Below are 26030 nucleotides of genomic sequence, written 5' to 3'. Positions count from 1 at the left end.
TTTTCATATTCCTAAAACAAGATGGGGTTACATTTGATTTTTTAAAATATATCTAATTATTTATTTATTTCGTTGTGCCGGACCTTAGTTGCTGCAGGTAGGCTCCTTAGTTGCGGCTTGAAGTCTCCTCAGTTGTGGCACGTGGGCTCCTCAGTTGTGGCATGCGAACTTCTTAGTTGCGGCATGCATGTAGGATCTAGTTCCCTGACCAGGGATTCAACCCAGGCCCCCTGCATTGGGAGCGTGGAGTCCCATCCATTGCACCGCCAGGGAAGTCCCTACATTTGATATTTTAAGCCCATTTAAAATATAACAGGACTAGCTATAGTTTAGATGCTACTGATGTTCATTTTTTTCCCTTGAAGATATGGGACTGTTTTCTCTTGGATAATTTGTTAAAATGTGGAATGTACACTTTAAATATAGATACTAGGAGAAATTACTGTTAGCCTGAATACTGTAGCTAAGTATAAGTATCTTTAGAACCTACTTCTAAATAAAGAATGTTTCTGAAGTGTTCCAAATCTTTTTCATAGAACTGTGGGTTCTGGTTAACTGTCAGTCCAGACAGTCATTTGTCTTTATCTCTGGTGATGAGAAACGATTCCCCCTAACCTTCCAATGAAATAAGTGGACACACAGCTCTCATTCTCTCCTTCTATTCCTGAAACATTAGTCAGGGACACATGCATATTTTTAAAAATTAAGTTCAAAACACTTAAAATAATTCTGTATTAGAAAATTGACTCTATTCTAAGTCTCTTCTTTTTGGAAGTCATACTAAACTTGTTAAATGCTCCAATTCTACTGCTAACATTTAGAAAACAGAAGAATATTCTACCTAGTTCCAACTGTAGGTTAGTAACTACAGCACTGACCCCTGGTTGGCTGTGTGGGTTCAGTAAGGCCTACTGCTCTTCCTCTGGCAGAATTTGCTTCTGGATTCTGTAGTTCATTCTTTGGCAGCTTTTTAGCTATAACTGTGAATATTTCATTTACATTTATTGATGTTTGAGCTGATGTCTTCGTGAATAACTTGTCATCTCCATAGGACTGTACTTCCTGGAAATCTCAGCCCTTTTATTCTAGGTCGACCTTGTTTCCTGGTAAAGCTATGACTATGTTAGAACTCACTTGCCTCTGAAGTTCTTTAACCCAGTCTTTTGCTCTTGCAAAGGACTCCTCATTTGTGATATCATATGCAACTAATGGCTGCTTGTAGTTCTCTGTAGTACATTGGTGCTAGGCTATGACATCATTCTTGACCAGCTGTATCTCATGTCCCATATTTCACATAGCTTAAAAAAACAGCCCCGGTGGTACTGTCTTGAAATTCATGAAAGTGGTCCTTCACAAGACGAAGCACCAGGTTTGATATGCCAACAGCAGGCCCTCCCAGAAGTACCAGTTTGTACCAGCATACTGTATTTTATTTCCAGTGTTTGGCCCGTTGGGTCTTGTTGCTCTTTGATTAGCCATGTTTAAATTTGAAAGAAGTCCCTAATTTCAGTCTCTTAGATCAGTTTATAGGATGCGAGGTGTCAATTTTTCTCTTTCTGGAACTAAAGGAACCTGAGACCACACATGCAGGGCTGTGGGGCTGAAGCTACCTGGCAGCAGATCCCGGGCATAGCCCAAAGGACAAGAGAGAAGCTGAAGCTGTGGCTTTGGTGGAGGCAGTGTCTCCTCCCTCTATTGATTTCCAATTTAATTCCATGTAGTTAGAGACCATATTCTGCATGATTTCAGTTCTTTTAAACTTCTAGAGACTTATTGCCCAGCGTATAGTTTTTCTTATGCACTGAGTATGATCTGTAATTGTTAATTAGATCGACTAAATTGAAGGTTGTTCATGCCTTCTGTATCCTTACTGATTTTCTCTCTACTTGTTCTATCCATTATGGAGGGAAGGGCATGAAAATCTTTTTCTCTAATTGTGGATTTGTCTGTTTATCCTTGTAGTTCAACCAGTTTTTGCTAAGAAGTAAAATATATGAATACTTTGAAGCTCTGTTTTTAGGTGCATAAAGTACATTTAGGATTGTTATATTTTCTTGACGATAAACCCTTTTATTTTTATGTAATGTCCTTCTTTATCCCTGACAATATTCCTTATCCTGAAGTCCACTTTTTAAGTATTAATATAGCCACTCCATATTTATTGTTATTAACATTTGCATACATTTTCCCATCCTTCTACTTTTATCTCTGTGTTTATATTTAACGTTTCTTGTAGACAGCATATAGTTAAGTGTTGCTATTTTATCCAGTCTGTCTCTACATTCTAATTGGAGTGATCAGACTATTTACTTTTAATTTAAATATAGATTTGGTTGGTTTGATTTAAATCTATCCATCTTGCTACTTTTTTTCTGTGTTTTTTTTTTTTTTTTTTTTTGCGGTACGCGGGCCTCTCACTATCGTGGCCTCTCCCGTTGCGGGGCACAGGCTCCGGACGCGCAGACCCAGCGGCCGTGGTTCAGGGCCCAGCGGCCATGGTTCAGGGCCCAGCGGCTCCGCGGCATGTGGGATCCTCCCGGACCGGGGCACGAACCCGCGTCCCCCGCATCGGCAGGCAGACTCTGAACCACTGCGCCACCAGGGAAGCCCTCTGTGTTTTTTATTTGTTCCATTTAATCTTTTTTCTTTTTTCTACCTTATTTTGGATAAATGGAATATTTTTTAATCATTCCATTTTATCTCCATTTTTGGCTTATTAACTGTACCTTTCTCTTTTTCAAACAATTAAAAAATTGTTTGCTTTAGGGTTTACAGTTTTAACTTATCATAGTCTACCTTCAAATATTATTGTATACCATGAATAATGTACGAATCGTATATCAGAATAGTTCACTTCTTTCTCCTCCCCTTTATGCTATTCTTGCCATACATTTATTAACTATACATGTTTTGCTTATGTTATAAATACTACCATATATTGTTGTTACTTTTGCTCTGAACAGCCAGTCATGTATTTTTTACATTATTATTTATTTTAATTGTGGTAAAATGTCTGTAACATAAAATTTGCCATCTTAACCATTTTTAATTGTACACTTCAGTGACATTAAGGACATTCACATTGTTGTGTTACCATCTCTACTGTCCATCCATAAATCTCTTCATGTTGCAAAACTGAAACTCTGTGCCTCTTAACAATAACTCCCCATTCTTCCCTTCCCCCTGCCCCAGGCAACCACCATTCTATTTCTATCTCTATGGGAATCTCTGCTGAGCCCTTTGGTCTCTATGCTTTGGTTGGTTGGAATGCAGTGTCTCCCCATCCTCTGTGAAATTTCAGAATTTCTCATCTTTCACTTCCCTTGTAATTCTTTGTCTAGTCTTGTGGAGCTACCTCTTACTCACGCTTATTTTAGTATTCAACAAAAAATCAAGGGGATTCCATTTCAGACTTCTAGAACTCTTTCTATGAAGTTCCTTCCTTTCTGGAACATAGCACTGTGACTTCTAGCTACTTAAGCCACCCTTATCTTCTGTCTGTTTTCTAACTTAAACAAAACCACCGTGCTTTGGATCTTCTTCCCTGCACTTGGTCCAGAATGGGCCTCCAGACAGAATGCCAGGACAATTATCCATTTAGGTTTATAATCTATTTCAAATTAATATTTGTAGTATGGGATGAGGTAGCAGTCAAGATTCAGTTTTTTCTATATAGATACACAGTTGTTTCAGTACCGTTTGCTGAAAAGACAATCTTATCCCCATCAAATTATATTGGCACCTTTGTTTTTAAAAGTGTGTCTGTTTCTGGACTCCATCCCTTTCCATTGATCTTTATCTGTTTTCACACTAATAATGTATTATGGCTTATGACATGAATTTATGAAAGATCTAATGAGTGGTTCTGATGTGATGTAAATATTTCATTTGACTTGATATAATCTTGTTTTGAAAAACTAATTTGAAATATAGTATTTCTACTAACTTGAATATAACATTATACTACCTCATTTAAAAAAATGAATGAAGATATTTACTTTAAACCTACTTGTCTTACAGAGACCTGTTAATAAAAGTGAAATTTGGAGAGAGCATTGAGAACTTACAGACCTGCCGACTCTTAATTAAACAGTACATCCCGACAGGACTTTTTGTGGATCCGTATGAGTTGGCTTCATTACGAGAGAGAAACATAACAGAGGTACAAGTGTTAGAGGGGTTTTTTTGAGAGAGAAATTATTGTAGGGATGCTATAATTTGGATTAAGGCAAAATAGGTAAGAGAACATTGTAGTACTTTTATATTGATTTTTTTGAAGTGTATAAAGTAACCTTTTAAAGATAGGACAGGAGTATTCTTTAAAAAGTGAGTGATACCTGTCATACTTGTCAGTAATAAGCCAAGTAAACTGATGTTGTTAACGCTTCTGTTTGAGAAGATTAATGGTTAATAAATACTGCTTCAACAACAACTTTGTTAAATTGACATATACCCCGACACCTGTATAATTTGGGTAAGGGAAGAAACGAAACAAATATTTATTGGATATCTGTATGACAAATACCATCTTTTTTTTTTAAGCAAGGTAAAATTAAGCATTATAAGAAGGATTATGTCCCACACCCTTTACATAGATTAATCTTATAACAACCTTGGAAAGATTGCATTTTATAGATAAGGAAAAAGGCACAGAGAGGCCAAATAACTTATCCAGGATCACATAGGCAAATGGAAAAGCCAAGCAATGAATCCAGGATTGTCTGATTGCAAAGTTGTTGTTCTTTTTGGAAATAAATCTTACTCCTTAGTTAAGGGTTTCGCTAACTTTGATAAGAATCACCCATGCAGGTTATTGTCTGCCTAGGAAAGTTTAATTCAGCAGTTCATATTGGACCCCCAAATCTGTTAATGACCCAAGTGATTCCTATTAAGAAATTTTGGGGAACACTGTCTTAATTCATAGGATTACAATTTATATATGAATTTTTAAAAGGCAAAATGGATACGCTTAGAGTCATTTATGATGGCGATTTATTTCTAAGTGTGGTTTACGCCAATTTCTTCACCTGTTTTATTTACTTAAGTTTGTTTTTGAGTAGGTAATTACATTCTCATGATTCAAAATTCAGGGGGTGTAAAAATGTATACATGATAAGCTTCCACCTATTTTTTAACCCCTAGTCACCATTTCTTCCTGTGTTCTGGAAATACTGTGTTTTTGGAATCATAAGTTTCACTCAATCAAAATGTGTTAGGACTTCTGCCTTGGCCAAGTTGGAGAACAGGGACCAGATTTACTTTCCCACTTGAAACAACCAAGAAATAGACAAAATATATGAAATAATGGAAAAAATAATTGAATATCAGGCAGTGAAGGCAGTGATAACTTAGAGATGGGAAATAAATAAGGTTAGCGCTTCAGTTGTCCTAGCTTTTTTTTTTTTTTTTTTTGCGGTACACGCAGACTCAGCGGTCATGGCTCATGGGCCCAGCTGCTCTGCAGCACGTGGGATCCTCCCGGACCGGGGCACGAACCCGCATTCCCTACATCAACAGGCAGACTCTCAACCACTGCGCCACCAGGGAAGCTGTGTCCTAGCATTTTGCATGAGAGTTTTCAGGCTGTAGTACAGGGAGGGTGAACCCAAGCAGAGCCTGATGGACTTCTTGAGTTGAGGAGATAAAGGTAAGATTTGGGAAAGACCAAAGTCACTAGAATTCACTAGACAGTGTACCAGAGAGGAAAGAACTGCAAGTAGACAAACTGCAGAGATCCATAGAGGTTCCCCTCAAGTACGTAGTTGAGGATTAATTAATGCATGCATGTGAGGAAACTGCTTGATGCTGGGAAAAGAACCATATGAAAAAATTAGAGGTAGCAGTGTCTCACACTGGCTCAGTTGTAGTGCCTGTTCCCACCAAACAGACTAGGAAAATCCTCGTAATTCACTGGGCATTGGATAGGTTAAACAGAAGAACTTTTACTCAGTAGTGGGGAACACTAAGCCCTAGACTGCACATTGCTTCAGCCCTACTTAACAAATTTCAAACCCACGACCTTCCAAAAATCAAACTGTTGCAAGTAAATTTACTGCATTCCAAAGAAAGCTCAAGGATATTTATAGGAATGCAGAAATATCTAGCACCCAAAAAGATCAAAATATCTTGACTCTAATAAAAAGTTTGCAAGGATTGCAAGGATGTGGGAAAATATGACCTGTAATGAGGAGATCAATGAATCAGTCAAAACTGATGCAGAACTGACCCAGATATTAGAATTAACAGACAGGCCAAGGAAATAGTTATTATAACTGTATTCCATATGTTCAAAAAGGTAAGTAGAGAAATGGAAGATATATGAAAGGACAGTTGCCATTTTAAAGATTAAGACTACAAAGTGTGAGATGGAAAATATTCTGGATGAAATTAATGGCAGATCAATGCAGAAGAAAAGACTAATGAACTTGAAATCATAGCAATAGAAACTACCAAAAATATAAAAGAGATTAAAAAAAGAAACGTAAAAAGTGAGTAGAGCATTATTAGTGAGTTGTGGGACAACTTCAAGGAGCCTCCACCGTAAGTGTAACTGGGCTGCTTCCAAGAGACGTCTGCACCCCTGCATTCATTGTAGCACTGTTTACAATAGCCAGGGTATGGAAACAACCTAGGCATCCATCAGTGGATGAACAGACAAAGAAATGTGAGAGAGAGAGATAGATATGAAAATGAGAGCTATATATAAATGTGTATATACATGTGTATGTATGTGTGTATATACACATAAATATGTATACACACACACAGACACACAGTGGAATGTTATTCAGCCATAAAAAAGAAAATCCTGCCATTTGCAGCAAAACACATGAACTGTGAGGGCATTATGCTAGGTAAAATAAGTCAGAGAAAGACAAATATTGTATGATCTCACTTATATGTGGAATCTAAGAAAAACTGAACTCAGAAACAGAGAGTAGATTGTTGGTTGCCAGGAGTGAGAATGTGGGAAAAATGGGTGAATGTAGTCAAAGAGTACAAACTTCCAGTTATAAGATGAGTAAGTTCTGAAAATCTAATGTACAGCATGGTAACTATAGTTAATGATACTGTATTGTATACTTGAAACTTGCTAAGAGAGTATACTTTAAAAGTATTCACCTCACGCACACACACACATAAAGGTAATTATGTGAGGTGATGGATGTGTTAACTAATCTTATTATGGTAATCATTTTGTATTTATACATATATCAGATCTTCATGTTGTACACCTTAAACCTACACAATGTTGTATGTCAATTATATCTCAATAGAGCTGGGGGGAGAGGTGTAATGGGAGTCCACAAGGAGAAAGGAAAGAGATGGAGATGGAAAAAATATTTGGAGAAATAATGGCTGAGGGAATTCCCTGGTGGTCCAGTGGTTAAGAATCCTCCTTCCAATGCAGGGGATGCGGGTTCAATCCCTGATTCGGGAACTAAGATCCCAAATAAGATCCCTTATTGCCACGGGACAATAAGCCCATGCACCATAACTGGTGAGCCCGCGTGCCTCAACTAGAGAGCCCGTGTGCCACAAACTATAAAGCCCACCCTCTCTGGAGCCTGCATGCCACAACTGAAGAGCCCATGCACTCTGAACCCATGCACTGCAACTAGAGAGAAGCCTGAGTGCTGCAGTGAAGAGCCTGCGTGCCATAACGAAAGATCCTACATGACACAGTGAAGATCCAGTGTGTCACAACTAAGACCCAAGGCAGCCAGAAAAAAAAGAATTAATGGCTGAGAAATTTTCAAATTTGATGAAAACTATAAACCCACATATCTACGATGCTCAAGTACAAGAAATATGAAGGAAACTACACCAAGGTACATGATAATCAAATTGTTTAAAACAATGATAATGAGAAAAATCTTAAAAGCATGAAGGTGAAAAAACCACATGTAAAATACAGAGGACCAAAGATAAGAATAACAGCAGATTTCTTGTCAAAAATAATGCAAACAAGAAAATGGAGTAGCATTATCTTTAAAGTATTGAAAGAAAAAACCTGTGAATTTAGAATTCTGTAGCCAGTGAAAATACCTTTCAAGGTAAAGGTGAAATAAAGACTTTTTCAGATGTACAGACTGAAAGAATTCATTACCATCAGACCTCCAATACAAGAAATGTTAGAAGAGGTCCTTCAGGCAGAAGGAAAATGATACCAAATGAAATCTATATGTACACCAAGGAATGACTAGCACTTGAAATATAACTACATGGGTAAATATGGCTTTTTTCTCTTATTATTTAAGTTTTTCCAAGATAATTGACAAAAAATAATAACAATGTAGTGTAGCCATTCTTAATCATGTCTAAGAATAAAATGTATGATAGCACTATCACAAAAGTTGGGAAGTGAATAATGAAATACACTTTTGTAAGGTTGTTATACTAAATGTAAGGTAGTTTAATATCACTTGAAGGTAGACTCTGCTACATTAAAGATGTTTACTATAAACCCTAAAGTAACCACAAAAATGACAAAATAAAGAGTTGAGTTAATATACCTGCAAAGCGGATTAAATGGAACTATAAAAAACATTCAGTCACTTGGAAAGAAGGCAGAGACAGAAGATAAAGGGAACAAAAAATAGATATAAGATATAGAGAACAAGATGAATTAAACTTAACCATATCAATAATCATATTAAGTGTAAATGTCTAAATATCTCCATTGAAAGTCAGAGATTTTCAGATTGGATAAGAAAGCAAGACCCAACTGTATGTTGCATACAAGAAATGAACTTTAAATTTTAAAACAAAAGATAGAACATGGTCACACTGATCAAAAGAAAGCTGAAGTGGCTATATTAACATTAGTCAAAGGGATTTCAGAGCCAAGACTATCACCAGTGCTAAGGAGGGTCATTTTGACAAAGGATCAACTAATCAGAAGAAGATAATAATCCTAAACATTTATGCCACTAATAACAGAGATTCAAAATGCACAAAGAAAAACTGGTAGAACTGTAAGGTGAAATAGATGAATCCACAGTTATAGTTGGAGATTTCAGTACCCTTCTCTCAATAATTGACATAATAAGTAGACAGAAAGTTGATAAGTATATGGAAGATTTGAACAAAACTATCAATCAACTTGACCTAATTAGCATTCATGGAACACTCCACCTGACAACAATAGAATACACATTCTTTTTTAGGTGTACATGGAATATTTACCAAGATAGATCATTCTAGGCCATAAAACAAGCATCAATAAATTTAGAAGAATTCAAGATGTGCAAAGAATATTCTTTGACTACAAAGGAATTAAATTATAAATAAAGAACAGAAAGATCTCTAGAAAACCCTCAAACATTTGGGAACTAATTAGCATACTTCTAAGTAATCCATGGTCAAAGGAGAAATCAAAAGGGAAATAAAGAATTTTGAACTGAATGGAAATGAAAATACAAAATATCAGAAGTAGTGGGGTACTGCTGAAGCTGTGTTTAGAGGGAAATTTGTAGCACTAAAATGCCTGTTTTAGAAAGGAGAGAGGTCTCAATCAGTGTTTTCAGCTAAGCTTCCTTAATCTATGAAAAGAAGAGCACATGAAACCAAAGTAGAAGAATGTAAATAGTGAAGATCATAGCAGAAATTAATGAACTAGAAAACAGAAACACAATAGGTAAAGCCAGTGAAACCAAAAACTTGTTCTTTAAAAGGGATAAAATTGATAGACCCTTAGCCAGACTGATTATAAAAAAAAATAAGTCTGTTAGAATTAACATCCCTGTGTCAGAAAAGTATTGTACATTTCATTTTTATAAGGTTTTACATTTTTAGATTGTACAGGTTATTCAGAGATACCAATTACTGTGTCTTAATTGGGGAATGTTTTGGGTTGTTTGAAAGAGCTCTAGCCTATGAGAGAAAGATCTGTTGGATGTTACAGATATGGTACAAAAGTTTTATAGCTTAATTAATTTAACTTTGCTCTGGTGGTTTATGACACGTGTAGTTGAATGTTGTCATGAAAAAGTATAGGTCCATGTCTGTTAACCAGTGCATGTTGCTCTAGGATTAATTTTTGATACATAATTTCAATTTCTTGATAACATTCTATTGCTATTGTTTTTATCATGGTGAAAGTGGAACAATGAATTCTGACTTTTGTGGATCAGCATAGAGTCACTGGACTTTTGGGGGTTGCACTGATGGTTTGGCACGTGTTTGGGAGATTTACAAGCATCCAGCTATTGTCTAGATCACTTTTGATTGTGAGGTTATGATTTTCAAAAATATTTCTCTATTATTTTGAATCTAAAGTGATACACATACCTGTAACTCTCTTGAGATTTTGATCACCTATCAATTGGTGTACCTACTTATACATTTCCCCCTCTTCCCTATTGTAGCTAGGTGTCAAGAAATTCATAGCCTAAACTCCTGAGTCGGCTCCAGGACCTCAGACTGTTGTTTGTGGACTAGCTTCTGTTGGTTCTTATTTGATCTTGGTTTATAATAGATTTGGGTCTCTGTTGAGGTTCATTAAAAAGAAATTATCCCCATTTAAAATTTTGAGACATAATTCACATGACATAAAATTCACCCTTTGGAAATGTATAATTTAGTAGTTTTTAGTATATTCATAAAGTTGTGCAACCGTCACCACTATCTAATTCCAGATATTTTTATTACTTGCAAAAGAAAACCCCTATAAGGCTGATTTTTGAGATTCAGATACCCAGAATAAAATTTTTTGAACCGTCACCAAATAATCCTTTGACCAACAGGGCCCTACCTGAAGGCCAGAATGCCGTGCAGCAATTTGCCTCATTTTCATTATATCCCAGCTTAAATTCATATTAAAAATATTCTCTATTTTTGGCAAGTGACCATATTTTTATTTCTATGGAAAAAAGCAATAAATAAAACAGCTCAATAATTAGAGAAGCTGAAGATCATAGAACCATCATAAATTCTAAATAGCACCATCAGGAATATACTTTGTTTGTTCTACTTATTACACTTAATTTTCAACTAGATAAACATGGGCTATTTTATATTATTTAACCTAATTGAATAGGAGAGTCAGTTTGACCTGGCTTTGAATCTTGTCTCCTTTACTTACTAGCTACAATATATTGTTTATCCACCCTGATACTTTGTTTGCTCATTAATATAATGGGGCTAAGAGTTCCTACTTGATAGGGTTCTTGTGCAAATTAAAGGAGATAACATATATAAACCACTTAGTGAACTACCTAAGTACTCAAAGAAAGTTATCTTTATTATCTTGTCATCTGTGTTGACAAGGTAGAAAATTTGGGCTTATGTGTTATTTTAATTTGTAACTAGTTGTACCCAAAGAGAGTTCATTAATAAATTTCTAGCAGAAGATCTCTAGTAAAATTCCTTAGGGGTTTGCTCTTGTGATCCTCCTAGTCAACATTTTTATCCTTAGATAAAAATACAGAAGACACAGTTACCAAGTTCATAAATGTTACATAAATGCTGGTTGACAGATTGGGATTTCAGTTAAATCTCAACAGCCTGGAAAAAATGGACTGTAGCCAGAAAGATAAATTTAATAGAGAGAGATATAAAGCCCTGCATTTAATTAGTAAAACATCAATTACTCAAAAAAATAGGATGGGAGTTATTTAAAGTTTTGTGTAAAAAGTTCAAATGAAAAATATAGGAATGAATTGGCAGAGCACAGGGTCAGTGAAACTATTCTGTATGATACTGTAATGATGGATACGTGTCATTTTACATTTGTGAACAATCCATAGAATATACAATGTAAAGAGTGAACCCTAACTTAAACTATGGACTTTAGTTAATAATAATGTTCATCAGGGGCTTCCCTGGTGGCGCAGCGGTTGGGAGTCCGCCTGCCAATGCAGGGGACGCGGGTTCGTGCCCCGGTCCGGGAGGATCCCACGTGCCGCGGAGCGGCTGGGACCACAGCAGTAAGAGGTCCGCCTACTGCAAAAAAAAAAAAAATAATAATAATGTTCATCAGTTGTAACAAATGTACCAAACTGTGGTTAATAATAGAAACAACTCTGAGTGTGTGTGGGAGCTTTGGGGAGTATGTGGGAATGCTGTTATTTTCTGCTCAGTTTTTCTGTAAACCTAAAACTTCTCTAAAAAATGAAATCTATTAATTAAAAAAATATATATATAGAGAGAGATAGTATATAGATATGTGTCACACTGAAATGAGGCTGCTAAAAAGCTAATGCAATTTTTACACCTAGAAACTGAAAAAAAAAGCTAATTCAATTTTTGCTAAGGAAGGTAGTGCTGCTACTATTTTCTCTGAGTATTCTGAAAGGCAACTGATAGGATGAATCGTTTAGAAACCATGTCATGAGAAACCAGGAAAACCGCATATTTCTTTGGGGAGGAGAAAACTTAGAGGAGGCAGTGTGGTTGCCTTCTGATGTATAAGGGACCCTTAGTAAAACAGAGGACATATTTATTGCAGATATTGTAAGCATCGACAATTGGTGCATTATTATGCACCAATTATTATGGGTCAGAACATCAAGTTTCTACTAATAAAAAAGGAATAATTTTAACAGTACATAAAGTGAGATGATTCAAAGTAATGAACCTCCCTTCCAGTCATTGAAAGCATTAAAGGCCGACTGGCGCTCGCCCCGCTCTAACGGTAGACCAAGCTGTCGCTCGCTGCCTTCTCGGTCCCTGTGGGAGTGTGGGCCGGGGGCGGCCCCCAAAAGTAGGAGGCGCGGGCGGAGCAGGTCTGCGAGTCGAGATGTCGTGGCGGTGCACTTGCAAGCAAGAATCGGAAGGAGCAGGAGACCGCAAGCATAGGCCCAGGAACAATGGCATCCAAAGAAGAACAAGCAGTAAAAAATCTCAACATGGACAATACCCAACAGGAAAAAGAAGGGGGGGACCAGGCCCCTTTGCAGAATGGAGAGGAGTCACGCGATTTGGGAATGGGTAGAGGCCAGAAGCCTGGAGGAAGTGTCAGGCTGGGACGGGTTAGACGAATTGTCCCTAATTTTCTTTTTTTTTTTTTTTTTTGTGGTATGCGGGCCTCACTGTTGTGGCCTCTCCCCTGCGGAGCACAGGCTCCGGACGCGCAGGCTCAGCGGCCATGGCTCACGGGCCCAGCCGCTCCGCGGCACGTGGGATCTTCCCAGACCGGGGCACGAACCCGTGTCCCCTGCATCGGCAGGCGGATTCTCAACCACTGCGCCACCAGGGAAGCCCTGTCCCTAATTTTCGATGGGCCATACCCAGCAGGCATATTGATCACAATGAGGTGGGGGATGATGTAGAGAAGCACGTAGGGAAGATGATGGAAATCAGGAGAAAGACTAAGAAGCAGCAAATGAGGCATCATGTGTGCTACCAAACTCCTGAACCTGACAATCATTATGAGTTTTGCCTATACCTTGAACCCTAAGATTTTCCCCTGAGGTCAGTAAGGTGGCCTCTGCTCTACATGCTTGTAGTTTTTGTGATTTACTTTTTCTGTAAACCTTTTAGTGTTTCCACTTACCAGTTTCTAATTGAATATTGCTTTGTCTCTGTAAAACTTTCTGTCAGCAGCGCAATTTCATCCAATTATAGGAAAAATTATTCTTTTCATAATATGAAATTAATAAAGCCGTTTAAAAAGCAAAAAAAAAGAAAGCATTAAAATAGTGGCTGGATACTTGATAAATACTCTCATTGGAACAGTGGTTTAACTTGATTACCTCTAGGTTCCTTATGACTCAAGATTATATAATTCCTTGACCTTTGCCAATAAGTTCTGTTACTCCTGTGATGAACAGAGAAGAAACATGTGAAAATATAGCACTTGGTATCACTGTCAAATAGAAGAATTAGAATGCTTGCTGTGGTGGGTAGAAGTTAATGCTGGTTTTTTCTCTTTCCATAAAGAATCTAGAGAAAACTTGTGTGTGTGTATGCATATACACACACACATGAACACAGATTATGTATATAATGTTGATATACATGTGTATGTGTGTGCATATGTATATATGTGTGGTTTCATACATAAATATGTATGTGTATATGGATACATTTGTAAGTTAGGATTAATTTCTGCCACATGTGCAGTTTTACTTTTGGTGTAGAATACTTATTTTAAAATGTTTTTACCATATTATTTTTTAAAAGAATCATTTACCATTTTTTCCATTAACTTTTTATGCCCAGTATGGAAAGAGTGCTGACCTTTGCTTAGACTTCCTGACTGCAGTGCTCTGTCTTACTCACTACCATCTTACTTCTGTGAAGAACAGGAAATTAGCAGAATGACACCAATCGTTTTAACCCAATACTGGGTTAACTGTTTTTGTCATAGTTTTCATACTTATTGAATAGTGCTATATTTATTCATGAAATTTCTTTTCTTGGTACCTGTGTAGTTACTTAAACAAAGGTTGGTAAGGAAATTACATAGAAATTTTTATTATGGGGAAATTTCACACCCCAGAGTGTAATTTCCTCAGTTTACTTTTAGTAAATGTCAATTAATGCACATCACATCTTGTGTTTTCTACTTAAGATTGAGGATGGAAGGGGAATGGAAATTGTTTATAAGGGGGGTGTTTTGACATTTTTGCTCATCTATATAACAATCTTCTGGTTTTATTTTTTTTTAAATCTTCCTCATTCACGTCTTCTGGACTAATATTTGTTTTCTTTTTGACAGGCAGTGATGGTTTCAGAAAATTTTAATATAGAGGCTCCCAACTATTTGTCCAAGGAGTCTGAAGTTCTCATTTATGCCAGACAGGATTCACAGTGCATTGATTGTTTCCAAGCTTTTTTGCCTGTGCATTATCGCTATCATCGGCCACATAGTAAAGATGGAGAAACCTTTATTGTGCTCAATAACCCAGATTTATTGATGTATTGTGAACAAGGTAAGGATTGCAAGTCTTTTTGGAGAGTTGAAAATAAAATTAAAGGTATAATGGTAAGTCTGAAGTCAAGGATGGTGATAACAAAATCATGTTTCTTTTTTCTTTCTTTTAAACTTTTTGTAAAATAAAGCACAGATATAGAAAAACTTCACAAATATATAGTTTAGTGATTTCTTAGAAGGCAGATACCCAGGTAACTACCACCCAGGTCAAGAAACAGAACTTTGCCAGCTGCCCGAGCAGCAGCCCCACGTGTCCTGTCACAATCTCCTTTCCTGTAAGAGTAACTCACTCTCCTGACTTTTAATCACTTCCTTATATGTCTTTATACTTTTATCACTCAAGTGGGCGTTCTTAGACACTGTAGCTTAGTCTTGCCATTAAAAAAAAATGTTATTTCCATTAAGTCTCTTACTTTACAGATTTCCCCTCTATCTCCTTTAAAAAAATTATCTGTTGAAGAACCAGGGTCATTTGAGACCCTATCATTGTAGGGGTTTGGGTGATTATACTCTTTTGACTTTTTTATTACTTGGAAATTGGCAGTTTCATCTGACTTCTTTATTACTTGGCAGTTGGCAGCTGGCTCGAGAGGTGTGATCAGATTCAGGTTTGATTCTTTTGGCCAGACTATAGGTGGTGCTGTGCTCTTTTATGAGTGGGCATATAATGTCTGGTTGTTTCTTTTCTCTGTCATTGATCCTTATTACTCCTTTGCTGCTTTCTGTTTCTTCATACTGATACTGCAGGATTTGTAGCTGTTAGTGCTTTGTGTCCACTCACATGTATTTTGATGTTTAAGGGGGATACTTTATCACCTAATTTTGTTGTAAAAGTTGTCTATGAGTTATTGGTTTTGTGTGTGATTGTTTTCTATTTTTATATGTGGATTCTTTTTTTTTTTTTTGACTGCTTTGGGTCTTTGTTGCTGCATGCGGGCTTTCTCTAGTTGTGGCATGCGGGGGCTACTCTTCGTTGCAGTGCACGGGCTTCTCATTGTGGGTGGCTTCTCTTTGTTGTGTAGCACGGGCTCTAGGCATGAGGGCTTCAGTAGTTGTGGCTCTAGAGGTCAGACTCAGTAGTTGTGGTGCATGGGCTTAGTTGCTCCATGGCATGTGGGATCTTCCTGGGCCAGGGCTCGAACCCGTGTCCCCTGCATTGGCAGGTGGATTCTTAACCATTGCACCACCAGGGAAGTCCCTATGTGTGGATTTGAGTAAATTAAAAAACTATGCTCTCATCATTTTCAGTCTTCCTACAATCAAGATTTTAAGAAGCCCCTTTCAGATTTTGGTTCTTTGTGTATCCAGACAGAAGTCAGTAGCACTGTTACTAAAGATTGGCAGATAGAAAGTTTTTAATCATACATTTGCTGTCATCATATATTTCATGATGAGAAAACTTTAAAAGTATTCAACTGTGTTAGCTTTGTTTATCCAACCTCGTTTTCTGTTTCTTTTCATGGTACCTTTTACCTACCCTAAATAAACTTTGGAAAAGTGCCCCCTCCCAAGAGAGCACCTGGGGTTCTGGAATTGTTCATTTTTTTGGTCTGAGAGTTCTTTACATGAGTGTGTTTTCTCTACGGAAATTTATCAAGTTGTAGGTTTAGGATCTGTTCATTTTTCTGAGATATATTATACTTCAAAAAAAGTTTAAGTTAAAAAAAATGGCCCCTGGTGTAGTGGGATTTGTTAAGAAGTCATGCTCAACTTCTATACAGTCTTGGTAATTTTATAATTTCCTAGCCATCCACCTAGAACAGGCTATTAAAATAAAACAGCACATGATAGTTGAGTCCAAATCATGTACATTGTGTATTAAAATATTTGAATACTCATATCCCAACATGAAAGAGTGGCCTAGCTTCTAGTCTAGATCAGTTTTCTGATATGGTGTTCTACCACTTTTTCTCAGAGTTTCCAATTTTGAAATGCTGGGCTCAGTCAGAAGTGACAGCTCCTTGTGCTTTGAACAGTAAGGATAACTGCCAATGGAACAATATGAAATATAAATCAGTAAGTTAATATTTTATGTTGTTTTAGGTCATGCGGCCTCATATAAAACTCTTTCTATAATGTTTCTGCTTCGTTTAAGGGATTAGCATTTTATATTCTATCATAGAAAGCTGTTTTTTGTTTGTTTTTAATGTTGTTTCTTTGTTACTAATAGCGACAGTCATAGAATCATTTAATTTGGGGGGGTGGGGATTTAGAGTTAGTCCCAATGCCTCATTGATCCAGAGCTTAAGTATAGCTGATGTGCTTTTTAAAAGTATGGAATGGTAAAGAAAAACAGTGGTGTGTCCATCTGATTTTAATCAATAAAACTTCACTTTATTTAGAACTTTTTATTAATTTTTGAGCAACAAAATGAATTAGTTGACTTTATTATATTACACAGAACAAGTGAAAAAAGGAAAGTAAAACTCTAAAGTTGTTTCATTTCAACTGTGGTTAAGTTTCTAGACAGTGATATTGTTATTATAAATCTAAATCTAGGCTGTTTTAGGCCATTTTTAGTGTTTTAACCTCTCAACTTGTTTTCAGTTATTAAATTAGGTAAGTATTAGTACTTCATTAACACTGGCTTTGTCTGAGTCTGTAGTTTTCTACTTACCCTCTTGAGCTAACATAGTCTACTTTCCTCTCTTGAGAGTGTTAAGTCTTTGTACAACATATCTCTTTTCTTTCCCTCTTTTTTCTGTTCTTTTGTTACTCTTTTAAGAGCTGCCTTTTAACTGATGCTTGTAGTATCTGAATTTCTCTTTGTTCTTAATTCTCTTTAAGGCCTGTTTTCTTTGGTTGAATGCCACAATTTGTGTCATTATTTTTATAATTTATTTTTACAAGGAGTCAAATGAGTTTGCAACAAAAGTAATAAAAATTAAAAAATTTAAACTAGCAGACAACGTAACTGTCAATCAGATAAACATAAAGCAGATTTGTTCATATGTGTGGATATTTAGATTTGAAGTGTTTTCCTTAGAAGTATGTCTACCAGCTAACTCAGAAAACTACTACTGACAGTGAAGCCCTACTGCAAAGCCTATTATTTTGTATTGGAGAACCTTCTTTGAACAGACAGTTGGAAAGATGCATGATTGTGCTAATATCTTATGCAACATAAATTTGCTTTTGAGATTTCTATTGCTATAGAGTACCTGAATTTTTTTCAAACTCTAAAATACATCTGGAGAATTACATTTGATTTTCTTATGTGAATGAAGAGTATGATTAGTATTTATACTATTTATGATGTATTGGTTTAAAAAAATTGGTGGTATGCATTGCTACACAATAAATAATCACTCTTTTAAAACATTTTGAATTCAGTTCTCTCTAAGACCATGTAACTTGAAATAGGAGGTCGTAATTAAGTACTTTGATTTTTTTTCTTTGTTACATTTCTTGTTTATATATACCAGAAAAATAGGTGACCATTACTAAGATGGTGATCTGTACTGAGGCTTGTTTTAAAATGCCATCATTTGAAAGATAATTTTATTTTTTTTATTATTTTTTTTTTTTGTAGTATGCGGGCCTCTCACTGTTGTGGCCTCTCCCGTTGCGGAGCACAGGCTCCGGACGCACAGGCTCCGCGGCCATGGCTCACGGGCTTAGTTGCTCCGCGGCATGTGGGATCTTCCCGGACCAGGGCACGAACCCGTGTCTCCTGCATCCGCAGGCGGATTCTCAACCACTGCGCCACCAGGGAAGCCCGAAAGATAATTTTAGATGGCACTTTGTTACAGATTGTGTTGGTAACTTTTTTTTTTGCATGTGAAAGTGTAATCCATGCATTTATAAAAAGAAACCAAAAATAAAAGAATTCCCAAGTTACCTTTTTTTTGTTTTTTTTGGCGGTACAAGGGCCTCTCACTGTTGTGGCCTCTCCCGTTGTGGAGCACAGGCTTCTCCCGTTGTGGAGCACAGGCTCCGGACGCGCAGGCCCAGCGGCCATGGCTCACGGGCCCAGCCGCTCCGCGGCATGTGGGATCTTCCCAGACTGCGGCACAAACCTGCGTCCCCTGCATCGGCAGGCGGACTCTCAACCACTGCACCACCAGGGAAGCCCTACCTAAATTTTAATGTTTTTAAAAACCTACTTTTAAACCATAAAATTTTCCAAAGTTTCTAATTGAACCCCTTTATCTTCAAAACCAAATAGAAAATAGAAACCAAGTTGAACATGGGAGGACTTTTGTATTTGCTAGTCAGTATTGCAACTACTTGGATGTTTTAAAAACAGTAAAGGACACATTCAATTGTGTAATTTGTGAATAACAAACTTAAAAAAAAAATTTTGGGCTGCATTGTGTCTTCGTTGCTGCACGTGGGCTTTCTCTAGTTGTGGCGAGCGGGGACTACTCTTCGTTGCAGTGCACAGGCTTCTCATTGCGGTGTCTTCTCTTGTTGCGGAGCAAGGCTCTAGATGTGTGGGCTTCAGTAGTTGCAGCATCAGGCTCGGTAGTTGCAGCACGTGGGCCCTAGAGCACGTGGACTTAAGTAGTTGCGGTGCATGGGTTCAGTAGTTGTGGTGTGCGGGCTCTAGAGTGCAGGCTCGGTAGTTGTGGCACACAGGCTTAGTTGCTCCGCAGCACGTGGGATCTTCCCGGACCAGAGATAGAACCCGTGTCCCCTGCATTGGCAGGCGGATTCTTAATCACTGAGCCACCAGGGAAGTCCTAACAAACTTTTAAAAGCTGTTTGAGGAGAGAAACAGCAAAACAGGAATGAATAGATCCTTTAGTTTTATTGTTGTTTTAATGTTTTTCCTTCAGGGCTTCAACTTCTAGATTATTCTGTATTCTAATATGAAACATAGTAAGAGGAAGTAAATGTTTATATTGATTACAGAGGTGACATTAGGATATAGCCAGTATTTTTTAACAATATACTCAACTGTATGTAAAAACCAGAAAAAGTCAAAGCTAATGAGAATTTAAGAATTATTGTGGGAATTGAGTCTGATTCTGTTAAATTAACTGAAATGTTGAATTTAAAAGAATCATTCAAATAATAGTGTTATATGTAGTACAGAAATGGCTGAAAGATATTTAAAAGAAAAAAGGGCTTCCCTGGTGGCGCAGTGGTTGAAAATCCGCCTGCCGATGCAGGGGGCACGGGTTCGTGCCCCGGTCCGGGAAGATTCCACATGCCGCGGAGCGGCTGGGCCCGTGAGCCATGGCCGCTGAGCCTGTGCGTCCGGAGCCTGTGCTCCGCAACGGGAGAGGCCACAACAGTGAGAGGCCACAACAGTGAGAGGCCTGCGTACCACCAAAAAAAAAATAAATAAATAAATAAAAAATAAAAGAAAAAAGAAAAAGTTAAAATTAAAAATCAAAGAAGTAGTGGTTTCACCTTAGGACATTGATCTTAAATGTCTTTAACTTCTCTTGTCTATCTCTCTCCCTAGGTATATAAGAATGCGAATCTACAGGTTCCAGTGGGACTGACCATACATACCTCTTTAGTATGTTCTGTGACTCTGTTTATTACCATCTTGTGTTCTACTTTAATCCTTGTGGCTGTTTTCAAATATGGCCATTTTTCCCTATGAGTTTTATGTAGTTAAATGCTTTCCATAAACCTGAATAAGACCTATTCATTTGTGACTAGTTAGTGTTCTAGAATTATGTCATTACTTTTGTCTTTTGTCTTCATTTATGGTTAATATTATGTTTACTAGAGGAAATTCTGGATGATTCTCAGCTAATTTCAAAATTCAGTGCTCTGTTGTGTCGACCTCTCATAATCCTCAAGCATCAAGTGCCAATAGAGGAAACTTAATTCTGTTAAATTAATATTTATCTTGTGAGAAGTGACTTTATCTTCATTTGTGTTATAAATGAGTACTTTATGTATTAGAGACAAATTATCGCTAAAAATTGAGAAAATTGTTATGAATAAGATTAATTTGGATGAATCAGAGTTTATTTGAATATTAATTTTATAAGAATATTAATTTAGTGTTTCAAAGAAAATCATTGAAGTAGGACAGCTAAGAAATTATTAATATCAAAATTGATTTTTCCTTAAAGCATTTCCATTCTCCTTTTCTATTTTATAATACTGCTTTTGAATATATGAATTGGCAAACGGCTTGATGAAATTAAGGTTAAAGAGTATATTTTATTAAGTTGTACAGTTAACAAAACTTTTTTGAATCTTCAGGTGATTTTTTAAAAAACAAAAGGTCTTGATTTACTGTTTTTCTTTGTAAAAATTAGAAAATAAAGTAAATGCCATAAGCTAATTAAAAAATAAAAGGGCAAGCATGTTCCAAAACAGAAGCCAAAAAACTGGGGTATGTTGGCATTGTTTGTTTTCTATGGCATAATGGGATATGATGTACTTTATGTATGCTATCACTGGTTAATTTCCTAAAACATTCTGGTGTTTTTCTGGAATAAATCTTTTATAATTTGCCACGTATAGCTTGACCTACTAATAACAGTTATTTTTTAAGATGTGTTTGAGAACTTATGTATTGAGAAAGGCAACCCAATGCCATGAAGCAGAAATATTAGAGATCTTTAAAAATGATGAAAATTTCAACCCAGTCTTGCTTCATAGCTGTTCAGTATTTTCTTATAAGACAGAATTCCATGTTTTCCAGGCATTTTTTGTTCACAATGGGATTAATATAGTGGCTTGAAATAGAATTATATGTCAGTAAAAATTCAGTATCAACAACATTTTGGAATATGGTTAGTCAGGTGGGGGAACACCGTACTATATTTAACCTCTTAAGTGTGTGTATTTTCTTTTGCACATTGAAGCCAAGTTCCTCAGTATTAAACTGTTTTCAAGTCAATATTTGAGATTGTGGCTTGGAACATGATTCAGCCATTTTCTCATTTATACAGGTATTCAGAAATGTAATAAAAATGTGAATGTGAGTGAAGATACTTTGATATGACTTCTCTTGCCTGATAAATGCTTGCAGATGACATCACTTTTAACATAACAGAGCATTTCTGGTTTTGAACTCTTTGTATTATCTTCTTTGGATACTTAAGAAATGAATAAGCACTTTATTTTTTAAATCAGTTTTGTAATTCTGTGTATGGTCTTTTTTGTTTATAGCCAAGAAAATGGGTATTGTTCTCCTGGTCATTGTGTTCCAGTATTAGTTCCACTTTTATGGTTTACTTTTCTTAAAGTATCATGTAATGTTCTTTGGGTGAAAGTAACAGAGACTCAACTAAGGGTGGTGGTGGGGTAGAGATTGGTGTGTGTGTGTGTGTGTGTGTGTGTGTGTGTGTGTGTGTGTGTGTATCTCAGCCACTCTACTAGGAACTTATTTAGCTAGATCTCATGGAGGATAGTACATACGTGACTTGGGAACTGAGAAAATATTGATATATTTCTGCTCTAATGATTTCAGAATATAATGAGTTTAAGGATTACTCTAGTCACATAGTCTATTAATCTCATGCTACTCACCTATATTTTGATGATTGATACTAATTGATATGATATGGAGATAAAGAACTTAGGGTGAGGTGACTAACACCTACCTGTATTATCCATCAAACTTACAAAATACACTAACGGTAGGTAGTTGAATATAGGGTTTGGTAGGCTGTGAGAGAATGAAATAATATAGCGAATTGTCCTAGTCAGTGATAGGATGGTAGGTTTAACTGCCTATCTGATTTCTTGCACCTCAGACCTTACTTCCGGGATTACCTTTCTCCTGAAGTCTATCTTTTTAAGATGTTCCTTTAGTAGGTCTCTGTGGTTGGTAACATCTCTGTTTTTTGCTTGATGATGTCTTTATTTCACCCTCACTCTTTTTACTGATAATTTAGCAAGATCTATATGTCTAAGCTTAGTTATTTTCTCTTGGTAGTTTGAAAATATTTTTCCATTGTCAGATGGCACACATTGTTGCAGTCGAGAAATCTATGCTAAATTTAATAGTTGTTTCTTTGTAGGGGGTTTCTTTATCTTTGGTATTCTGCAGTTTCATTTTGATGTGTTTGAGAAGATTTCCTTTACTTATCCTGTTTGGGATTCACTTTGCTTCCTGAATTTGAAGGTTCTTGTCTTTAATCAATTCTGGAAAATTCTTAGCCATTATCTCATCATATACTGCCTCTTTTGTTTTCTCTTTTTACTCTCCTGAATTTCTCATTAGGCAAATGGTATACCTTCATAATCTATCCCCATGTCTCTCAGTCTTTCTTTGATATTTCCTCTGTCTTTGGGCTGCTATCTGTAATTTCTTTAGATCTGTCTTCCCGTTTATTAATTCTCTCTTCAACTGTATGTTATCTATTTAACCCAAACATTGGCTTTGGTTTCAATTATTATATTCTTTATTTCTAGAAGTTCTACTTGGCTCCTTCTCAAAGCTGCTTGGTCATTTTTTAAAAATAGTATCTTGTTTCTTGTTTAAAAATAGTATCCTGTCTTACTTTGCTTAATCATTATAATAAACTTATTTTATATTCTGTAATCAATAATTCCAATATCTAAAGTTCATGGGCTTCATTATTCTGTTTATGGTTTCTGTTGATTCACTCCTGGCTTATTTTCTCAGATGTATTATATTTTGGGTGTTCATGTTTAACTTTTGATAGCCTGTTTGTCTGTGGAAATCCTTTCAGTCCTGTGTTGAGAGTGAACCTATGCAGCGAAGATTTGTGTTTGTTTCTTCCAGGCCTCCAAGCATTACCAGCCTGGGACATTTTCCTGACTTCAAGTTTCCTGGGCAGTGTAGGTACTATAAATTTGAACTTTCAAACCCATGTGAGGGAAAGTTTGTGGTTATGAATTCTAAAGGGAAAGTTTTTTTCCCCTTGATGCCAAAGTCCAGGCTAAAACTTACAAGTATCTGCATATCGCCCTGGGTTGGTCCAGGGAATTTTTTTTTTCCAGTCTATTCTTAGAGGGTATAGCCCTTTGAGTTTTCCAGCCTTGTGCAGAATTATAATCCCAACACCTTCTACAGGCCCAAGGCCTTGTCTTTGGTCTCTTGTCTCCCATGTAGCCAGTAAAACCATAGATTTTTCTGAGATAAGTAGGTTCTTTCAATACAACACAACACAATAGCCTTCACTGACCTGGTTACTACTCTGGTTTCTTGCTCCCCCCTTTGGGTTGAATGTGGAGTTTGGAAGACTATCAGATGTATTCCTCTTTCTTCCTTGAAAGCTTAGTTATGCCCTTGAAAGGATGTTCTATTTTATCCAGCATTTTGTGTGTTTAATAGTGGGACTGTTTTTCAAGTTATCTAATAGTGTGCCACATTGCTCCTTGAATCCCTTCTCTCGTACTCTCCATATCAATTGAGTTTTTTGCTCTACATCTATCAATAAAAACAATCTGGCTACTACCTATCTCCACTTCCACGGCTATTGCTCTAGCATCAGTCATGATTAATGCCTCCTTAGTTCATTCCCTTCTATTCTTGCATCTCAATACTCCATTCTCCATGTAGCAATCTAGAGATCTTTTTTATTTTTAAAATAAATTAATCAATTTATTTATTTTTGCCTGTGTAGGGTCTTTGTTGCTGTGAGCGGGCTTTCTTTAGTTGCGGTAAGTGGGGGCTACTCTTCGTTGCAGTGCACGGGCTTCTCATTGCAGTGGCTTCTCTTGTTGCAGGGCACAGGCTCTAGGCTTGCAGGCTTCAGTAGCTGTGGCATGTGGGCTTCAGTAGTTGTGACACACAGGCTCAGTAGTTGTGGCTCGTGGGCTCTAGAGCACAGGCTCAGTAGTTGTGGAGCACGAGCTTAGTTGCTCCACAGCATGTGGGATCTTCCATGGCCAGGGCTCAAACCTGTGTCCCTTGCATTGGCAGGCAGATTCTTAACCACTGTGCCACCAGGGAAGCCCTCTAGTGATCTTAAAGTGTAAACCAGGTAACATCACTTCCTTACTTACAACTCTTTAGTAACTTCTTGGAATAAAGTCCAACCTCCTTACCATGTCATTTAAGATCCTTCCTGACCTGAATCTTGTCTTCTCTAGTGTTTTCTCTATCTTTCTCATAGTGTTTTCACTATGCTACTCTTCTTGCACTAAACTGCAGTTACACAGGCCTTCTTAACTGACCTTAGCAAGTTCTTTTCTTCCTCCTTCTGTCTGTAATGCTCCTGGAAGCTTCTCATGGCCCTCTCTTTCTGTTCTCAGCTTAAATGTCACCTCATTAAAGATGCCTTCCCTGGCCACCTTATCCAAAGTAATCATCCTAGTTTTTCCCTCATACCAGATATCACTATTTTAATTATTGTGTTTTCATATTGGTAAGTTCCACAAAGACAAAGTGACTTGTATTCACTCTTGTATCCCTGATACCCAGCAGTGTCTGGTACATATTAGACACTGAAATACTTGTAGAATCAGTGAATGCATTAATGAACTCCTTCATGAATAAAACATAGAGGCCTTAATTTGCAAGGAGGTGGGGCTTAATTTAGCACCAAAGTATATTAAGAACTGTAGGTAAAAAGCAAAATGGATAGTGGATGAATTCCCAGGAACACGTATCCTAGAGCAGGTTCATATAACAGGAATCGTCTTTCAGCATCTTTGGTTGGCCAGAGACCTGAGTGGAGGCAATGCTGAATTACATGAGGAAGTGCAGGTGTCTCTCAATGTAAAGAATACCCAAAAAAGGCGGGGGCGTGGGGGGTGGCGGAGATAAGTGGTACACATCTCCAAACTACAACTCCCAGCAGGCCCCGCGCGAACCCGCCCACTGGGAGGCGGTGCCCGTCTCCGCCCAGTGGAGCTCCCGGCTTCGGCTCCACCCCTCCCCGCTCCGCGCCGTAGCCCTCCCCTAGGGTTGTGGCCACGCGCAGCGGCGGTGGTTGTTCCGCTTCCCCTCTGGCCTGGGCCGTCGCCATTGCCGAAGGCTCTCTACACTCCCTTCCCGGCGCCCGCGGGGCTCGGCTGCCGCCCGGCCTAGCAATAACAGCAGCTGCGCTCCAGCGCGGTTCCTCTTCCCGCCCCGCTTCCCTTTCCCTCCCCTCCCCGCCCCGTGTCGCGCGCTTGCTCGGGGCGGCTCCTGAGCCCGCCGGGAGCTCGGCCGGAGGCTCCTCGCTGGGGCGGGGATCTTTCCTCGCCTGGGGTAAGTGTGCAGACAGGCCGGGACGCGGGCCGTCGCTTTCCTTCCTTTTTCCTTCTCCGTGGC

General features: G+C 37.6%; 3 protein-coding genes and 1 pseudogene across 8 annotated transcripts in view; 3 read left to right on the top strand and 1 right to left on the bottom strand.

Annotated features, from left to right (window-relative positions):
• PIGX (phosphatidylinositol glycan anchor biosynthesis class X) overlaps window positions 1–21940 on the top strand; it is a 34515-nt gene extending 12575 nt beyond the window's left edge. For 2 of the 5 annotated variants that reach the window (XM_067034312.1, XM_067034311.1), the window contains exons 2-4: window positions 14666–14879; window positions 16797–16897; window positions 20298–21934. In XM_067034312.1, coding sequence (XP_066890413.1) covers window positions 14672–14879; window positions 16797–16897; window positions 20298–20441 — 453 coding nt within the window. In that variant the 5' untranslated portion in view covers window positions 14666–14671 and the 3' untranslated portion in view covers window positions 20442–21934. Of the gene's footprint in view, window positions 1–4020; window positions 4163–5459; window positions 5648–14665; window positions 14880–16796; window positions 16898–20297 lie in introns of those variants that run through there. The other 3 variants (XM_067034308.1, XM_067034309.1, XM_067034310.1) reach the window with 3 other exon arrangements.
• LOC131757571 (ras-related protein Rab-5A pseudogene) lies at window positions 859–1479 on the bottom strand (annotated as a pseudogene).
• On the top strand, window positions 12649–13495 carry LOC131757570 (protein BEX4-like). The gene is made up of 2 exons (XM_059065218.2): window positions 12649–12986; window positions 13199–13495. The coding sequence occupies exons 1-2, from the start codon at window positions 12813–12815 to the stop codon at window positions 13400–13402; spliced, it is 378 nt and encodes a 125-aa protein (XP_058921201.1). The 5' UTR covers window positions 12649–12812; the 3' UTR covers window positions 13403–13495.
• PAK2 (p21 (RAC1) activated kinase 2) overlaps window positions 20336–26030 on the top strand; it is an 82563-nt gene continuing 76868 nt past the window's right edge. The window contains exon 1 of one of the 2 annotated variants that reach the window (XM_067034306.1): window positions 20336–20354. The gene's annotated coding sequence lies outside the window, so the exon portion shown is untranslated. Of the gene's footprint in view, window positions 20355–25667; window positions 25968–26030 lie in introns of those variants that run through there. The other variant, XM_059065229.2, reaches the window with a different exon arrangement.

This window comes from Kogia breviceps, chromosome 5 (genome assembly GCF_026419965.1).
Source record: "Kogia breviceps isolate mKogBre1 chromosome 5, mKogBre1 haplotype 1, whole genome shotgun sequence".
Lineage (NCBI taxonomy): Eukaryota > Metazoa > Chordata > Mammalia > Artiodactyla > Physeteridae > Kogia > Kogia breviceps.
Note: the sequence above shows the minus strand (reverse complement) of the source record. Positions and strands in the feature narration are given on the sequence as shown.